The 18,726-nt window shown below is 42.3% G+C and overlaps 1 protein-coding gene across 1 annotated transcript in view; it reads left to right on the forward strand.

Moving 5' to 3' along the window:
* Positions 1 to 585: 585 nt before the first annotated feature.
* The window catches only part of LOC109378065 (nuclear autoantigen Sp-100-like), a gene marked incomplete at its 3' end in the record, with an annotated part of 27,541 nt that continues 9,400 nt past the window's right edge, over positions 586 to 18,726 (forward strand). Inside the window, exons 1-7 of the mRNA XM_019634526.1 lie at positions 586 to 716; positions 6,774 to 6,936; positions 8,028 to 8,196; positions 10,251 to 10,334; positions 11,645 to 11,698; positions 15,008 to 15,157; positions 16,962 to 17,051. Coding sequence (XP_019490071.1) covers positions 685 to 716; positions 6,774 to 6,936; positions 8,028 to 8,196; positions 10,251 to 10,334; positions 11,645 to 11,698; positions 15,008 to 15,157; positions 16,962 to 17,051 — 742 coding nt within the window. The remainder of the gene's footprint in view (positions 717 to 6,773; positions 6,937 to 8,027; positions 8,197 to 10,250; positions 10,335 to 11,644; positions 11,699 to 15,007; positions 15,158 to 16,961; positions 17,052 to 18,726) is intronic.

Consider the following 18,726-nt stretch of genomic DNA (forward strand, 5'->3'; position numbering starts at 1 on the left):
TGCTCCCCTGAGGCCCCAGGCGCCCGCTCCCTCTCCATTTCTGCACCCACAGAGGGGCTGAGGGTTTCATCCTCTGACCCAGTGGCCAGTGCTGCTGCTGCCGCTTCCTCCTGCCCTTGAATCCTCAGGTCCAGGTCCAGGATGCTGCTGCTTCGTCTCAGAACAAACCTCTGTCCCCACAGGGCCTCCCAGGTTGGAGACTCGGCCCCACTAGTGAAGTCTGAACGGAGGCTGCTCCTGCTGAAGCTTAGGACGCAGTCCCCTTGGTGCATCGGACTCCATTCTATGTCCCTCCTCAGTCACTGCCTCTCCTGCTTGCCAGGTCTCCAGGCCCAGTAGCTCGGCTACTTCCCTGTTTATGGTGTCTGCACAAACAAGAGGACTCCTGGGAGCTGGTCGTGCTCCTCCTCTGGGGTCCTCCTCCCCCGGCCTCCAGGCTCTGACTGTCACTTCTTATTTTCCATTCTTGCTGCCTCATCTCATGATGGCTGCAGGAGGAGGGAGGGAGACAGCCTCTGAGAGCACTCAGAAAGTTACTTTCACTTCTCTTTTCCCCATTTGGGTGGAGCCTTGTCTGTGTGAGTGAGTCAGTTGGCAGGCTTCCTGCTCAGGGCTCCAGCCTCCCTGCACTCAGGAGGGAGAGACCGGAGGGATCAGAAGCCAGGCAGTTCCCAGGACAGAGCCATGGCCAGTGCGGGCAGCGACCTCAGCACCAGGTCAGTCTCTCTCTCTTCCTTTAACTTTCTCTCTGGCCATGTTGCTGCTTTCGGGGCTGTTATTAGACACTCATCTAAACCTTAACCTTAGATAAGAACACTCATATGCAATGTAATGAAATGCAGGAATATGTAGTGAGAAATCCGGTTTTTAAACTGCAGCAGGACAGCTGCTGGTGTGAGTCCAGCGTTCCACCCCCACGTGACTCTTGTTTTACGACCACTGCCTAGCTGGCAGGACCGCCTGGAGTCCGTCCGCTGTCCTGTCTGATGCTTTGAGACAGCGATTGTTATTTCCTGTGACCTCTGAACCTCCTCATTTCCCTCAGGCCTCCTGCACCTTCACCTAGGTTGTTTCAAAGAAGGTACTTTAGAAAACATAAAATTCAGGGTAAACACATGACTTGTTTGCAAACATTGAGTGCTGTGGTCTCGTATGTGATCTGGGGACAGGTCAGCCCTGGGCCTATCCCATCTCTGGCCGTGGGTCTGGGTTCTTCCTCCGCTCATCTTTTTTTTAACATTTTTTTTTAATTATTAGTTTCAGCTGTACAAAACAACATAGTGATTAGACATTTACACACCTCACAAAATGATAAGCCCAATAAGTCTATTACTTATCAGACACTGTACATGGCCATTAGAATATTATCGACTATGCCCCCCATACTGTACTGCTCCACATCCCAGTAAGCCTTCTAGAACCAAAAACCTGCACTTCCAAATCCCCCCACCCTCTTAACCCAGCCCCCCAATCACCTCCCATTTAGTAACCACCAGACTGTTCTCCGTTTCCGTGGGTGTGTTTCTGTTTTGTTTGCTTATTTTGTTCTTTAGATTCCACATGTAAGTGAGGTCATATGGTATTTGTCTTTCTCTGTCTGACTTATTTCGCTTAGCATAATCTTGACCAAAGGGAGTAGAAAGAAGAGAAAGGACACCGAACACTAGTGCAAACTGAGTATTTTAAATTTTTTTTGATGTTTGTAGAAGCTTTATTCATAATTAGAAGTAAACAGGTTGTCCTTCAGTAGGTGAACAGATTTATAACTGTGGTACATCCATACAATGGAATATTATTCAACACTAAAAATAAATGAGATATCAAGCCATGGAAAGACACGGAGGAATCTTATTAAATGCATATTACTAAGTTAAAGAAGCCAATATGAAAAGGCTACATATTGTATGATTCCAACTACCTAATATTCAAGAAAAGGCAAAACTATGGAGATAGTAAAAAGATCAGTGGTTGCCAGAAATTAGGGGTGGGGAGGGGAGGGACGAATGGGCGGAGCACAGAGGACTTTTAGTGCAGCGAAAATATTCTGTACAATACTATAATCGTGTACATATGTCATATATTTGTCCAAACCCATAGACTATAAAACACCAACAGTGACTCCTAATGTAAACTAAAATTTAGGTGATTGATATTGGTTAATGTAGGTTTATCAATTGTAGTACATTATCACTCTGGTAGGTGATGTTGATAATGGGGAAGTTTATGCATGTAGGGGCAGGAGGTATATGGGAACTCTGTACTTTACACTCAGTTTTTCTGTGAATCTGAAACTGCTCTAAAAATTCTTTAAACAAAAGCAACAACAACAAAAAAGAGGAAGAAAATCTTATCACTGGTTACGTTTATGGTATAAGGGGGGAGATCTATTTTTGTCTCATATGGTCAGCTGGATGTTCTTAACACAATTTAATGAATGATTCTGCCCTTACCCACTAATTTGAAAGGCCACCTTTAAATACTTCGATAAGCTTGTATCTGTTTCTGGCTTTTATATCCTGTTACACTGACTTGTGTACATATGTCTATGCCAGTAATACCTTGTTTCAATTATTGTATCTTTACCATATTATTTAATGTACATAAAGACCTCCCCAAAATTAACTTTAATTTTTTTCATTTTGAACAAGTTATGAGCTACGTGAAATACTGCAAGTTGCTGACTGAGGTTTTCTCATTCTCCTTGTGTTTTTCACCATAATTTTTATTAATGCTTTTAATTAAGATACCTATTTACTTAATATGAGTATTTTAAAAGTAAAGTGGAAAATTACATGTAACAAGCACAACAACCATCTTGGCCAGGAAAACAATTAAGATGTAGAATATGGGGTATCATAGACTATATAGATAAATACCATAGAAAAATTCACAGTAAAGTGGAGAATATTCTGGAAAGTCAAATCTTTTTCATGTTTTACCAGTTAACCCCACACACACTGTCCTGATATTTTCACATTACATCGAACAATGAGTGGATGGCCATTTGTAGAAGAAAGTCATATTTTGACACTAATTTTAGTAATATTTTATATTTGGAATTGTTATGAAACATTTACTGAATATTCACAATTTACTAAATAGTAGTCATACAGAGCTAACACAGCAATGAGAGACAACATTTATTAGGACCTTAATGGATTTATAGAAATTCAAAGTTATACAGTAAGGACTGGGTGTCACCAAAAGAGAACATGGATTGACTGCTGTAGGATCATGTCACAGGCGTTATTTGCTTTGTGAGTTCACCATGATCCAGGCCATGGCCTTCAATCTTAGAGGTCTACAGTCTGATCTTGATCATGTCCCAGGATTCATCCAAATCAGGATATGGAGTTATGCTAACTATATCACAAAACTTAAAAATCACAACTTCCCAGCGTAGGACAACAGAAAAAGCAAGGTAACATTGTGAATAATCTTCATTGTCTTCACTGGATGAACTATTTTACAAATAAATGAAGGAAAAAGACTCATAGTGCAATCCTTCAAAGACTGGTTTAGGGTGGGAGAAGTATATTTTACTACTTCTCCGGAGGAGGAGAGTGTGACGTTAGGCTGGGCGATGCAGGAGGAGGTGCGGTGGAGAGAGAGGTACTACCTCCTTTAGGGGTTCCTTCCGGATAATCCCACCGTGGAGCTAGGAGGCAGCGCTTTTTTGGAGGCTTGGTTTCCCGCGTGTTTCCAGGTGGGAGTGTGGATCTCCCGGAGGTACAAGTTTGGTCCTCCATAAGGATTATAGGACCTGGTGGCAACTCTCTCTGGTGGATCCTGGCGAGGCCAAGAGACCTGAGATGGTGGTGGGTCCCCTCCAGGAAGAGAGCTTCCTCCGGGTTTCTCCTATTTTAATTTTGATTTTGATTTTCTTCTCTGGGTTATACCTCTGACAAGGAAAAGGCTAGAAATCCTATCCCTACCCCTCTCCCATCTGGCAACCATCAAAATGTTTTCTGTATCTATGGTTCATTTCTGTTTTGTTTGTTTATTTTGTTCTTAGATTCCACATATAAGCAACATCACATTGCATCTGCCTTTTTCTGTTTGATACACTCCACTCAGCACAAGACCTCCGGGTCCATGCATGACACTGCAGATGGCGAGAACCCATTCCCTTCCCTGGCCGAGTAATAGTCCACTGTATATATGTACCGCCTCCTCTTTATCCATTCATCCATTGGTGGACACCCAGGCTGCCTCCATATCTTGGCCATTGTAAGCAATGCTGTAATGAACATATGGATGCACACATTTCCTTGAAGTAGCATTTTGTGATTTTTCAGATAAATACCCATAAGTGGGATTACTGGGTCCTTCTTTAGCTCTTGTTGTAGCCTTTGTTTTAAAGTCTATTTTGTCTGGTGTAAGTATTGCTACTCCAGCTTTTGTTTGTTTGTTTGTTTTCATTTTCATAAAATCTCTTTTTCCATTCCTTTACATTCAGCCTCTGTGTGTTTTTCAATCTGAAGTGTTTGTAGGCAGCATATGTAAAGGTTTTTTCTTATCCATTCAGCCTTCCTATGTCTTTTGATTGAAACATTTAATTCATTTACATTGAAAGTAATTGTTGATAGATATGTAGTCATTGCATTTTATTATTCATAATTTTGATTTTTCTTTTTTTCATCTTAAAGAAGTCCTTCTAACATTTCTTGTAATACTGATTTGGTGGTGATGAACTCCTTTAGCTTTTTGTTGTCTGGGAAGCTCTTTATCTGTCTTCAATTTTAAATGATAGCCTTGCTGAGTAGGGTACTCTCGGTCATAGGTCCTTGCTTTCCATTGCTTTGAATATTTTGTACCAATCCCTTCCGTTCTGCAAAATTTCTGTTGAGAAATCAGCTGACAATCTAATGGGAACTCCCTTATAAGTTACTTGTTGCCTTTCTCTTGCAGCTTTCAGGGTTTTTCTTTGTCTTGAACCTTTTCCATTTTAATTATAATGTGCCTTGTTGTGGGCTTCTTTGGGTTTATCTTGTTTGGGACTCTGCACTTCCTGGGCTTGTATATCTATTTCCTTTGCCAGGTTAGGAAAAGTTTCAGTCATTATTTCTTCAAATTAGTTTTCAATCCCTTGCTCTCTCTCCTCCTTGATTCCCCTATCATGCAGATGTTGTTACACTTGATGGTCTCTCAGAGGTTTCTTAAACTATCCTCACTTTTTAAAATCCTTTTTTCTTTTTGCTGTTCCAACTGGTTGTTTCTTGCTACTCTGTCTTCCAAATTGGTGATTTGAAACTCTACATCATCTAGTATGTGGGTGATTCCTTTTAGTGCATAGTGCATTCTTCATTTCAGTTATTGTAGTCTTCACTTTTGACTCGTTCTTTTTTATGTCTTCTATATCCTGTTTTACACTTGCTATCTCTTTGTTGAAGTTCTCACTAAGTAAGCATCCTTATAACCATTGCTTTGAATGTGTATCTGGTAGGTTGCTTGCCTCCATTTCACCTAGTTCTCTATCTGGAATTTTCTCTTGTTCTTTCATTTGGGATGTATTTCTTTGTGTCTTTATTTTGGCTGTCTCTCTGTATTTGTTTCTATGTATTTGGTAGATCTGATACATCTCAAACTCTTGGCCAGGTGGTCTTATGTAGTAGGTGCCCTGTGGGGCCCTAGCACAGTCTCCCTGGTCACCTATGCTGGGTGCTCCAAGAGCATCCCTTGAGTGGGTTGTGTGTCCTCTGTTATAGTTGAGACTTGATTGCTATTGGCACATCAGTGGGTGGAATTGACCCCCAGGCTGACTGGCTGTTGGGTTTTGCCACATCCACAGCTTACAGGGTGCTGTGTGTGTGTGTGTGTGTGTGTGTGTGTGTGTGTGTCTTACCCCCCTGAGTGGAATTCACACCAGCTAGCTCTAGTGCCTGTTGAGACCACCCTTTGTGTGTGCCACTTGTAGGGTTAATGGCTGGTGCTCTACTGTGGTTTGAAGCCAACCTCCAAGTATGTTGGTTCTGGGGCCTTTGGGGAGGGGCTCCAGTGCAGGCGCAGGTCACCCACTGCCTGTGACTGGCTGGGGACTACCTGGTAGGAGCTACAAAGTGAAACGTGGTTGCTCATTGCCTGTGCTAAACTTAGAGGCACATGGGAGAGGCCACACTGCAAACTGAGGATGTCTGCCAACATTACCAGGCCTGGGGTAGCTCTGTAAAAATTCAGGATACCCTGAGGCCTGCTGCCACCTGCCAGCTCCCTTAAAGTTCAGTCTCTGATAAAGTCTCATGTAGTATGCTCATTGGGTTAGGTGGAGTCTCAGGCAGTTACTAGAGTAGGAAGCATTGTGGTCACCAGGTTAATGTAGAGTTTAGGGATATATATATATATATATATATATATATATATATATATAGTATCATGTCATCTACAAATAATGAGAGTTTTAGTTCTTAGTTTCCAATTTGGATGCCTTTTATTTCTTTTTCTTGTCTGACTGCTGTGGCTAGGACTTCCAATACTATGTTGAATAGAAGCCTTTTAACAAAAAGTATTCCAGAAGTGTTTAGGAGAAGATATATTCACAATGGCTTTGATTGGGACAGCGGGACTTTTTTAGTCTATGTATGTCTTTCTTATCCTCCATGCTTCCTTCTATTATATCTTTGTTTATTACTTCAATTCCATTTATTCTAGTTTGCTCAGGACCACTTATTTTATATATGTTGGTTCTTCAAGTCTATCACATATAAAATGTTACAGTCTCCACAAGCATCTCAAAATCTTGATGACCATTTTATCATGGTACCCTCTCTCCCTAGGATATCTGCAGAAGGCCAGAATATAGACAACAAGCTTATCTGTGAGTTTGCACTTAGTCACTTCAAAAAATATAAGGTGGAGATTTCAGATGCAGTAAAAACGACATTTCCTTTCCTTGAACTTCTCCGTGACCGTGGATTCATCACCAATGAAAGATATGACGTAAGTGAGGTTTAATATGTCACAATCTGGTAAACCAGCCCCAAACTTAGTTATGCTTTGATATTCTGCAATAAAAAGTAGGGGCATAACTAGCCAATGGAAGAGTCTCCTTATGAATGGGGACCTTTTCCAATATTGCCGTAAGTGTTCCTATAAGGTAAAAAGGAAGAAGAGAAGCAGGCATCACTGGAGACTGTCCTGCTCCTAATTGAAGGAATGGTGCTGCGTGGTGCCCATGGGAGTTGGAGAATCGCAATAGAGATAGGCTGGATCTGACGTGGGTGTGCTTTGTAGACGTATAATGACTTGTAGGAATGCATACAACATAGCATAAACTAGGAATTAAAAGTAATTTTAATGTATGGATAAATAAATTTAATGAATTGATTTAATGAAATACTATTTGACACAGCACTTCATTTCAATGGACAGCAATTTAAATATTTAGAACTGAGAACATTAAAATCCACAGAGAATTAATGTCTTGCTAGGACAATTTTGGAAGTAGATGCTAGCTCTACTTTCTCTAACAGTTGTCAGTTTTCTTTTCTTTTGATATATCTGGCATCTTGGGGTTCAGGTTAATTTTAGCAAAAGACCTAGGTGGAGAAACAGAGATGCAAGACTTCTCTATCGGTAGGAAAGTGCTTTCTTTATGGCATAGTTCACAGTAGGAGGAAAGTCATCAGCTAGCTTCCTTGAGCCCTTCCAGGCCAAGCCAGTCCTAGGGAAGGGACAAGGTTTTCCTGTAAGTAGAACAGTTGCTCATCAACTGCTGAGTCTACTCCTAAAATATTTTGTCAGGCTCTGAAAGGGCTACACATCATTTAACTTGAACCCATTTTATTCTTCAGAAATGTTCTTTCTTCCATCTAATGTAAATGAGAGTGAGGAGACCAGATTCACAAGTGGATATTTTCAAGGAGGAAAGATTTATTCATTTCATAGTTGCCATACAAATACATAGAAATTTTAAACATGAGAAGATACCAACATAGGAAAACTTTAATACATTATCAGTAAAATCACTTTCTAGAGCTCTTCTGTAATTTGGAAGTCTGTGTTATTTTCTTCATTCATTGTTTTTTAAGATTTATGAAGATTCTGCTAGAAACCAGGTCCCTGTACAGAAAGTGGTGTACAATGCTCTCTGTGATCTGGAGAAGACATTTGACCTCCCACTTCTGGAAGTCTTATTCAGCGATGTCCTCAGGAGGACCTATCCTCGTTTAAACAATATCTATGAAAGCTTCAGAAAAGGTAATTAGGTTTATTAACTACCTTTCAATGTCCAGGGCCAGCTTTTTCAACAAGTACTTACTGAGCGTCTACCGTCTACCTCACATGGGGCTATGCAGTGGGGATACAGCAATTAAAAAAACAGACATATCATGAGCCTTCTCAAATCCTATGATAAAATGGCCATTGGCACAACACCCACCTGGAGGTCTGCTTAACCAGGCATTTAGACTCACAGGACAGCCAGATGCACAGTGGCATCAAATTTACTTAGAAGGACAAATGACAGGGAACACAGCATCCCAGAAAGGCAGCATCAGTTGCTCCTCCTGTGTGTCGCCCCTTGCAGCGATCCGCACAGCAGTCCACCAATTCAACATCCGCCTTCCTTGAGTGACAGCTTGTCTGTGGGTGCGGGATGCATCCTGCCTCAGCAGCACCATGCCCATGGGAGTCAATGTCTCATGTAACCACTCTGCAGTCATAGCTTCCAGGAGCCCCACGAGGGACAGCCACGTTACAAGAGTCACCACACTGAAGGAAGACCAAAAATGGCTGATAGTTCACATACAGTTCCTCGCAGGCCACACTCATGTTATCTACCTACAATCACAGGTCACTTTTCACCCTAAACCCAGTGTTGGCCTAGAAACACAAAAGAGAGGCCACCTTTATCTGGTGTCCAGAGTAATGAGCAAGAAAGTCAACCCCAGGTCAAATCTACCCTTAAAAGACGGACAAATCACTGTATTAGCTCTTTTCCCACAAGGGGTGAAACAAACATTAATCAAATAATCAGAAAAACCAATTGCTCTGCCCGTGACTGTTTTTGATACTGTATAAAGCTATAGGTTCAATTCACCACTTTTTCCTGAGACTCATTATTTTATACTTTTTAATTGGTACTTAGTAAAGAAGATGTCTCTCCAATAATTTTTTTACATGCTTAGAATACTTTTTATTTCAGCAGTTTAATATCAACCAGGATCTCCAAATAAAGATGGAGAATTCACAAGAAACATGATTACGTGAACTGAGGAGGGCAGATGCTAAGGAAAAAGGCATAGAGTATGAAAGGGCCCAGTGTGTCTGAAAAACAAGGACAATTAGATTTTTCTCAATCAGAAACTGAGAAGCAGGTCTAGGGAGTTGATTCAAAAGGTATAAATTTGAAGTAGATTTTGGAAGGTCTGGCATCTAAACTAAGGAATTTCAAATTTATTTACTAGACATTAAAGAGATATTATAGGTTTATTACCCCAGATGATGCATCTGCCATCAGCCTTGAGCAATGTGGACCCACTACCTGTCTAGTCTCCTCCTCCCTGGAATCCCTCCAGATACCCATCCCCAGTCTTCTTGGTTTACTTCGTTTCTCTCTACATTTGCTGGGTACCATCCTGCAGGGGCTGTGGGCTAGTGCCCTGGCCTGCACTCCTGGGTCCCTGGTCCAGGCATCTTTGGGACGTCCCCCCAGCACCACAATGTGTGTCCTGCTTTCAGCTTCAGAGAATGTCCTTCCTTTGTTCCTGGGACCTGAGCACCCCCGGAAGGTCTGTCTAGTTGCTCTGGTTTGTCCTCTAGGAAGTGCTCATCCTCCCTGACCCAATTCAGTCAACCCTCCTCTTGTCCAGCCCCACCATTAAAGCTGTTGGGCTTCCTCTTTTATACACGCGGAGCTCACTAGGACCCTAGTTCTCCCACCAAGGAAATCCCTCTGTTTCTTCCTTACAGTTTGAACAGTCAGAAAACACATTTCAATTCCAGTATTTATTTTGATATGTGCTTTCCCAGCCATCTGAAATTTTTTTGCATGAGTAACTGGCTCACAATGTTTCCACAACTCCTTCATCCTGACACTTGAGTGGCCCCGCTCTGTGTGGGAGACATAAAGGCTCCGTTGTTGGGGGTCCTCCTTCTGTCCCAGGGATGAAGGGGGGTCTTTACCATGAGGATTGGGACCCACTGAGCCCTGAGTGACCTGAGGGCTGGGAATTCCTAAACATGTAAATTTGAGATGTTGTATATGGTCTCTGATGAAGACCTTTAATTGTCTTCTCTCTCCCTCCATTCAGTGATCAAAGAGAAATTTTTTCACCAAAAAAGTGATAGAGTTGAGAGTGTGGACAGCCCTAATACCCAGCTAAAGCTTAAACAAGGTAACTGCAACCTGATAAAAACCAATTCTCAAATGATAAGAGGTAAGAAGAAAGGGAGGTGGGGTCCTGTCCTGAGTGGAGACTGGGGACCAGGCACAAAACACCGAGTAGCATGGAGAAGGCAGGGAGGGCTGATCCTGGAGGAGGGGCTTTGACAAGAGACCATTGGCCAGGTGACAAAGTCAAAGGAACAGGAATCCAGTGTTTCAGTCAGGAAACCAGATTTAAAGAGAATGATGACCTGGAAGTAATTGTGGTTTACAAGGCCCCTTAGGAGAAGATCAGTATGAAACTGTGAAGGGCTAAGAACAATGGGGCCCAAGGTCAACATCAAAGAGGAGACCCTTGATGATCACAGATGAAGGGACTGATTAAATGTGGAGGATGATGTTTAAGAGCAGGACTATTCAAAGAGAAAGTCAGTCATCTAGAAAGAAAAGACAGGAAGTGGTAGAGGTGTGGAGAAGAGGATGTGTGTACTTTGAGAGAAGGAAGAAGGGAAATGAAAGACGAGCAAAAGGGGTAACACACACACACACACACACATACACACACACACACACACAGAGTAAAAACAACCATAGTATTAAGCACTCACTTATTGAATGTTCACTCTGGCAGTTGTGGTTTAGTGCTCACACTACCATTAGGGGTTAGTATTACTTAAGTGCCCATTTTGCAGATAAGGAAACTGAAATCAGAGAGACCAGGTGTATGGGTTAAATGAGCAGGGACAGACCCAGGCATTCTGAACTCAGAGCCTGTGTTCTGAACCCTGGATATACCCAGATAATCTCATGGAAAAGACAGAAACATGAGACCAAAATAGGGAAACATTTGCAGAGAGAGATACAGAAAGGAGAACACCAGGAGCTGGAGGAAGTGGAGGAGAATCAGACACTGAACCTCAGGCAAAGGCCAGCAAGAGAGAGTGAACAGAATGCAGAGGGAGGGTGTGGTGTGAGGGGTGCGGTCGAGGCACCAGGACTCTGTAGGAAGTAAGGTACGGCCACTGTCAGGGGCAGCTCTGGGGACAAAGGCAGGTTTGCTATGGCCATGGGCGACAAGAAAAGCCATCGCCAGTTAACAAGTGGCTCTTGGAGGACACTAAGTGAGGTGGCCTCTCTGAGACCAGGTGTGCTGCTGATGGCAAGAGTCCTGTGGGATCTTCCAGGTCCAGATGGGCTCTGCATTGACACCTGGAGGGGGTCTTCAAACTCTACTTTATAAAGATTAAAAAGGGATTAGGGGAGAGTGGCACCTCTCACACTTCAATTTGTGGAAAAAAACTTCTAATTTCTGTCCCCTAGGAACTGGAGAAAACTGCCTCTCCTGGATCTACACAGACACCTGGCATGACAATGGTCTGTATCTGTTGACTGCTGTTTGATCCTTCGCTGTTCTTGTCCCATTTTCTGGGGGTGAGAGTGGGGGTGGGAGGATGTTGCCCCTTTTTGTACTGATTGCCCAGGATTGTCCATCTTTGCATCCTTAATTTCTCCAAGGACCTACGTACCAGACTCTTCATTTCCTTGGTTGCCTGTGAGAGCTGCTCCTCCCACCCTCCGTCAATGTACTTGCTGCCAGTTCCTCATGGTCTGGGCCAGCATGTTTTGTCCATGCCCCTGGCTTCACAGTTTACTGCCTCCGTGTTGCTTGAATCTAGCCAAGGCCCCTGTGCCTTGAGGTCACATCCAGCAGTGGGTGGCCAGCGCAGCAGCGGCAGTGGTGGGGGAGGGGTGGTGAGTGTGTTTCTCCTGGGCCAGGGTTCCTCACCTGTTGGGTCCCTCACAGAGGACGTTGGACACTGTGTGCCTCCCGTGCAAGCCCTCTCCCTTCATCGCTGGGGCAGCAGGCCAGGAGCTGCCCGCCAAACTCCAGAACGGCCTCTGAAAAAGCACTGGTACTTTAGCAACCAATACCACTGCTTATACTCATGACCTTCCCTTAATCTATAACACTCAATAACGTTATTAAATTATTTAAATATTATAAATTCAAGACACTTTTAGTTATAATGACTTAATTTTCTGATCAGTCACAATATCTCTTATAGTCAAACAGGTGATATTTCATTTACTCTTCTCAAACACCTTAAAATCAGCAGTTTTCAACCTGTGGGTCATGACCCCTTTGGGGGATGAACGACCCTTTCACAGGGGTCACCTAAGACCATCGGAAAATAAAAATATATTAACATTACGATTCATAACAGTAGCAAAATTACAGTTATAGAGTAGCAACGAAAATAATTTTATGGTTGGGGGTCACCACAACATGAGGAACTGTATTAAGGGGTTGCGGCATTAGGAAGGTTGAGAACCGCTGCCTTAAAATGATGGTATATCAACCTCATTTTTCAGAGGACAAAGAATCAGCTTAGAGGGTTGGCTATTTGTGTAAATTCACCCACTGAGACAAGGGATTGAACTCTGTTGTGAGGTGGTGTCAGAGCAGGAGGACTGGTGACCAACTGCCTGGCTTCAGATTGTGCCCTGTGACCTTGGGAAATTGACTGCCCCTCTTTGTCCCACAGTTTCATCATCCATAAAATGGATGTGATAATAGTACCCACTTCACAGGGTGATGGATTTGAAACAATTTCTGTCTTGTCAAGCATTCGCTCTCATGCCTGGTGCTTCCTCAGTATTTTGTGCATTTGCTAATGTTGCTATTCAATGATCATTATTATATGTATCTGGTACCACAGTCTAAGCCTTTAACCATGACAGCAAAGTTGGGGATTTTCCCTGCTCACATATGAACTTTGTGGATTCAATTATCCCCCAGGCTGTGGAGCAGTGATAAAAGCAATACCAACCTCAACTCCAGCAAGATAAACTGAGGACCAAGGGTCCCCATCCTTATACTATAATAAACTTCATGCCTTTATTCCATGACTCTTGTTTGGAAATGAGTGACATGGAAGAGTCTCAAGGGAACTTTGGGCACCATGGAAGGTCCCTATTATGTGGATTTCCAGTGGGATGTGTTAAGAAAGGACATTCTAAATGAATAATACATTTTTAAAAGAAATGTGATTTCTTTTTCAGAGTGATTTTTGAAAAGCATTGTTATACTTTTAGTAAATCACAGTTATTCAAAACGTTAAAATTTAAAAATGTAAAATGTACAACATGAATCAATCCAAATTCTTAGCTGTGCACCTGCCAGGGGCAGCTGGTGGAAACAGGGAGGTGTTAGTGGAAGGAATTATGACTAATAATAAGCAGAAGAGAAGAATGTCAGTGTGTGTGTGTGTGTGTGTGTGTGTGTGTGTGTGTGTGTGTGTGTGGCGTGAGGAAAGGAAGAAGCAAGGACATTATAACCCAAATGATGTTCACCAACCCACCACCAACCCACCAGTACGTGTGTCCAAGAGCCTGACCAGTGATATGCAGGGATGAGGGAAGGGCTGTGTCTCATGCCCATTGCCCCAAGAGGAGGCTCCAAGGAACTCTGAATGTGACACAAAACATGTGCCAGGGCCCACGTTCTATATTAGTATTTTGGGGATTACTTTTAAATCATACTTTGCTATGTTTAAAAAAAATAGCACTAAATGAAAAAATTCAAATGCCCTGAAAAAATTATTATCCATTCATACACTACTGAGATTGTTGGGAATGAGTGGGATGGGTCAGTGAAATCCATAATCCGCCGAGGGAGTCGCCATGGGGGAGGGCGTACGCTGGACCTCGGTGGTTTGCACAGGGATTCATTGCTTATCGTTTCCTGCTCTGCTTTGCCCTCTATCTCTGACCCCTGGCCCCTGCAGACTTGCTTGCCAGCTCTTTTGCTTGCTGGCTTCCTGCTGGCTTCCAAACATGGGAGACACTGCCAGCAAGACAGGAGGAGCCAGGGAGGAGCCGAGTGTTTTCCCTGCAGCTGCCTCACGCAGCAATTCTGGCAGCAGCTGCATCTCACCTGTAACACCACCTCCCACCAAGCAGGCCAGCCATGGTCCAGCTTCTACCCATCCAGTGACCCTGGCCTTTGGGCTCACCCCTTGTCCCTCTCATGGCTTCCTGTTGACTATTATTCCATTTCTATTTCTCAGGGGTTTTTTTTGTTTTGTTTTGTTTTTTTGTTAGTTTCAGGTGTACAGAACAATGCAATAGTTATCCTTTTCACCCTTCACACAGAAACAACCCCCCTCCCCCCATCTACTGCCCTCCCACCCCCGATATCATGCTTATCTATTACAATTCCATTGACTCTATTCCACACTCTACTCCCCGTCCCATGACTATATGTATATATAATTATAGTTGACATACATTATTATTCAACATCAGCTTCAGAAATACAGTGCGGGGGTCAGGCCTCTACACCAACTATGAAGTGGTCTCCCTAACAAGATATGAGTCCATCTGGCCCCCTCAAAAATATTTACAACATTATTGATTATTTTCCCCAGACTGTCTTTTCTATCCCTGAGGCCATTTGTAGTTACCAATTTGTATTTTCTCATCCCTTCCCCTTCTCCTTCATCCCCACACCCTCCCAACTAGCAACCCTCAGTTTTTCCTCTGTGTCTGAGACATCTGTGTAACCAACCCCTGGATTAAATTCCCTCTACTGTATTAGCTTAGAGTGGTTTATATTTTAGTGTTGGATCCTGATTGATACAGGGGTGAAATTAAATATTTATGAGTCAAAATGTGCTTTAGGTACAACCCCACCTGAAAGTGGACTGTCAGGGCTCCTCTGTGAAACAGAGCAGATAAATACACTGAGAAACAATGCAACCGGTGACAACAATGATGCGCTACAAAGCCAACAAGCAAGAGAACAATGTGCCCAAGAGTCTGAGCCAGCAGGTAAGGCTGAGTGACTGGGTTTGACGAGAGTGAAGGGAAACTGGCAATTGAACGGACTCAAAGTGGTGAACAAAATTACAGGGGAAGACCATTGGTGACATGAAGAAAATACTGGGGGTGCCAAAAACATGTCTACAAGTGGACACTTTGGTCAACATTGCTCAAGCAGTAGTTCTCCTTAATTACAAGTGTCTGGACACTGATGGGAACCACGTTGAGCACCTCTTGTCATTGCAGATATCAAACATGACTTGTATTCATCTTTGTTATTGGCATATATTGAGTATTAAAATTTTAACAGTTTTTTCCTGTCTAAAAATGTGTATACATTTATTTGGCACCCTTTGTATAAAGGGATAAACTTGATATAGAATAGGCATTTACAGGTCATATTAATAATTAAGAAACAGGGATAGAGTAGGAGAAAGTGGAAAACATGACAGAGAATAGATAAACTGAAATATCACATAAGGACAGCAGGGCCAGGACTAGGATGAGGTAAGGGAGACACAGGTAAGGAAAACCTCACTCTCAGCACCTTTTTATCCTAGGCACATCCTTTGCTTCATTTTAGACTCTGCTGGGCCCTGGCAACAGTGATAAAAAGTGTAGAGACAACAAGTTTGAAGAGAGAACGAAATACAGAGGGAAATGAATACCAACAAATAAAAAAATGGGTGGAGGCAAAAAGAGAGCTATGTAGAAAACGAGTAAAGAACAATGAACGAAAAATCGGAAAACACCAGATCGGGTAAAGAAAGAGAGCAGACAAATCATTGTCTGATTTGAGGAGACAGCCACCAAAAAAAAAGGCACAAAGGGCTGTTCCTAATACCATTGAGAAGGTAAGGCATCCACAATGATTAAAATGGCCCTGGAACCCTCTCAGATAAAAATGGGCCTCTCCCAATGAAAATAAAAGCAAAACCCCAGAGTTAAGAGAGGCATAAAGGGAGAGACAGAGTTGAGCAGCTGGAAAGGAGAGAGTGGGGATAAGGTTTCCCCTGCAGTGGAATTACAAGAAGAAAGGCTTACTAATGCTAGTGAGGGGTGCCCACTCCTTTTTAAGGAGACAAATAAAAATTCTTCATTCATTACAATTTAGTCCAGGTACGGAGCTACCCAACCATGGAAACCAAGTCAATTTTTCTTCTGTGTATCTGGTGGGTATAAAGAATGAAAAGGCATTTTTTTTTAATCCAAAAGTTGAATGGCAAGTCCAAGCAAAGACTGACTATAACAACACATCTGACATAATAGGCAAGGCTGATAGAAAGAACGTGTAATGTGAATCATGGTACCGGGCAAAGGTCTGGGACATGTCATCAGGGCCCGTGGAGGCAGCCCAAGTGGCCTTGGTTACAAGCAGAAAGGGGAGAAGACCAGCCTCTCACGCAGTGAGTTCAATTCACATGGAAATTAAAAGGGAGAGCCAGCAAGGAGCCCAGCATTATGACCCTGGGCACCAGAACTGGTTTCAGTAGAAAAAAAGAGAGGGAAATGATCCTCAAACATTATTATCACAAGCTCACCTGACATGCTAGTTGTCGTAGAATATGTCAGACTATTAAGAACAAATAACTGTTTTCTCCCTTTATTAGGGGTAAAATGTCTTAGCCCCAGGTTCTGGGGACAGTGAGGAATAAATTATTGACCTAGAAGTCACATGAATACAAAAGGCAGACCATGGAGATCTGAGGGAGGGACAGCCTTGCCCTGGGTTTTCACAGTTTCCCAAGTTGTTTCTCTGTTGGCTCCTTTGCCATGCACTGTGACCGTCAAGGGACATTTGCTTCTTCTGCAGAGAGAAGAGATGAAGACCCTTTAGTGTCCAGTGTGAAGGAGAACCCAGGAGCCGGGACCTCTGGGCTGAGAAGTGGTCCTGATGTGAAGGGTAAGGACTGCCATCACTGGGCTCCAGGACCTCAGGAGTCTGAGTTCAGAGCTCCTGTTTCTCTGAGCACACACCACAGCTCCGGAGCCCATCGTCGGCATTGATCCCAGGTGGCCATTTTGAAAACTGCAAAGAAAGAAATCATTATGAATTCAGGCTTAACAAGATGGCCTGAGTTGAACGGCAGTGCTGTCCAACTACATGTTCTCAGGCATATTATCCCTGGAAGTAGTGGATTATAGAGTAATGTCCACTCCTATTCACCACGTGTTTTGTAGAGAGCAGAGAAAGTGGGGTAGTCAGCTATTGTTCAATTTTGTCACAAACTCGTTCAAAACTCAAAAACTCTGGTCCCACTACCTAACTATTGAAAGAAGGAAAAGCCTCTACTTATTACCATCAAATTTAATTTATAACTTTTGACACATGACCCTCAACATATTGGCCTGTATAATGATATTTGAAAATTAATTTGCAAAAACAGAAACAAAGATATCCTTTTATGTTTACAACCTAAAATGTAGGCCAGATGCTGTCGTTACCCCCATTCCACATAGGAGACATTCCCTTATGAAAACTTTAAAGGGTCTTTTACACATTACACATGGAAAATTACTGGAAGAGGCAGAATTATTAATAACAGCCTGGACTCCTAGAAAACATCCATAATCCTTTATTCAAAATCTCTGAAGCAAGATGTAAAATAATAATGTATTATTGTTTTACAAAGACACTGTGGTTTATATCCTGTATGTTACAAAATATTCAACAGGGTCTGGGGAAGAATCCTGTTCTTAAATATACTGTATTAATGTTTCTGCAGCAAATTGCGGGAATTCACAATGTGATAAATAAAGATTTTACAGGGACTCACGGCAGTTCAGTGCAGATTCACTGCCAAATTAGTTAGCTGCAAACCTATGAAAAAATGTTGGTTTTCAAAACTTCTTTGATTTTGCATATGGGCTAAAGGATTGTGGGTCTTTGCTGCATCTGGTAGTGATCTCTTTCCTTTAGATGGGAAGAGACAGAAATGATCATCATCTTGTCTTTATGTTCCAAATCCTTCTACAATGTAAGGAGACATAAGATTTAGCTCTTTTAGTTATAGGTCACTGGCTGTGTGTTCCTTTACTTCCACATCATGTGGACACTGAAAACAAATCTATTTAGGGGACAGGCAATTAGAAAAGAGTTAAAAAGCAGGTAAAACTTTTTATGTAACAAATGTCTTTCTTTGCTACAAAAGTTTGATTCAAATATTTTTGTTTTTTCCTTAAGATAAAAAAATTAATTTATTGGGATTTTAGATTATACACATTAAACATTCTGAAGTAGGTGGGCTGGGCTAATTGGTATAAAAGTTCAATGGCACAAATAGAGTACAAGTTTATTTTTCACTCAATTAAAGGATAAATTAGTTCCGCTGTTCCACACAATCATTGAGGACACAGATGAGGGGTATCTGACGTCTCACAAAAACCTTAAGACCTAAACAGAATACAATCCTTGTTCTTATTCCTGACTAAACCAAAGTACAGAGGTATTTAATGGTATTTTTCTTTTTATTTATTTATTTATTTTTATTGTTAGTTTCAGGTGTACAGAACAATGCAATAGTTATCCTTTTCACCCTCACAGAGTAACAACCCCCCTCCCCCCATGTATTGCCCTC

This window comes from Hipposideros armiger, unplaced genomic scaffold, assembly GCF_001890085.2.
Source record: "Hipposideros armiger isolate ML-2016 unplaced genomic scaffold, ASM189008v1 scaffold_1716, whole genome shotgun sequence".
Lineage (NCBI taxonomy): Eukaryota > Metazoa > Chordata > Mammalia > Chiroptera > Hipposideridae > Hipposideros > Hipposideros armiger.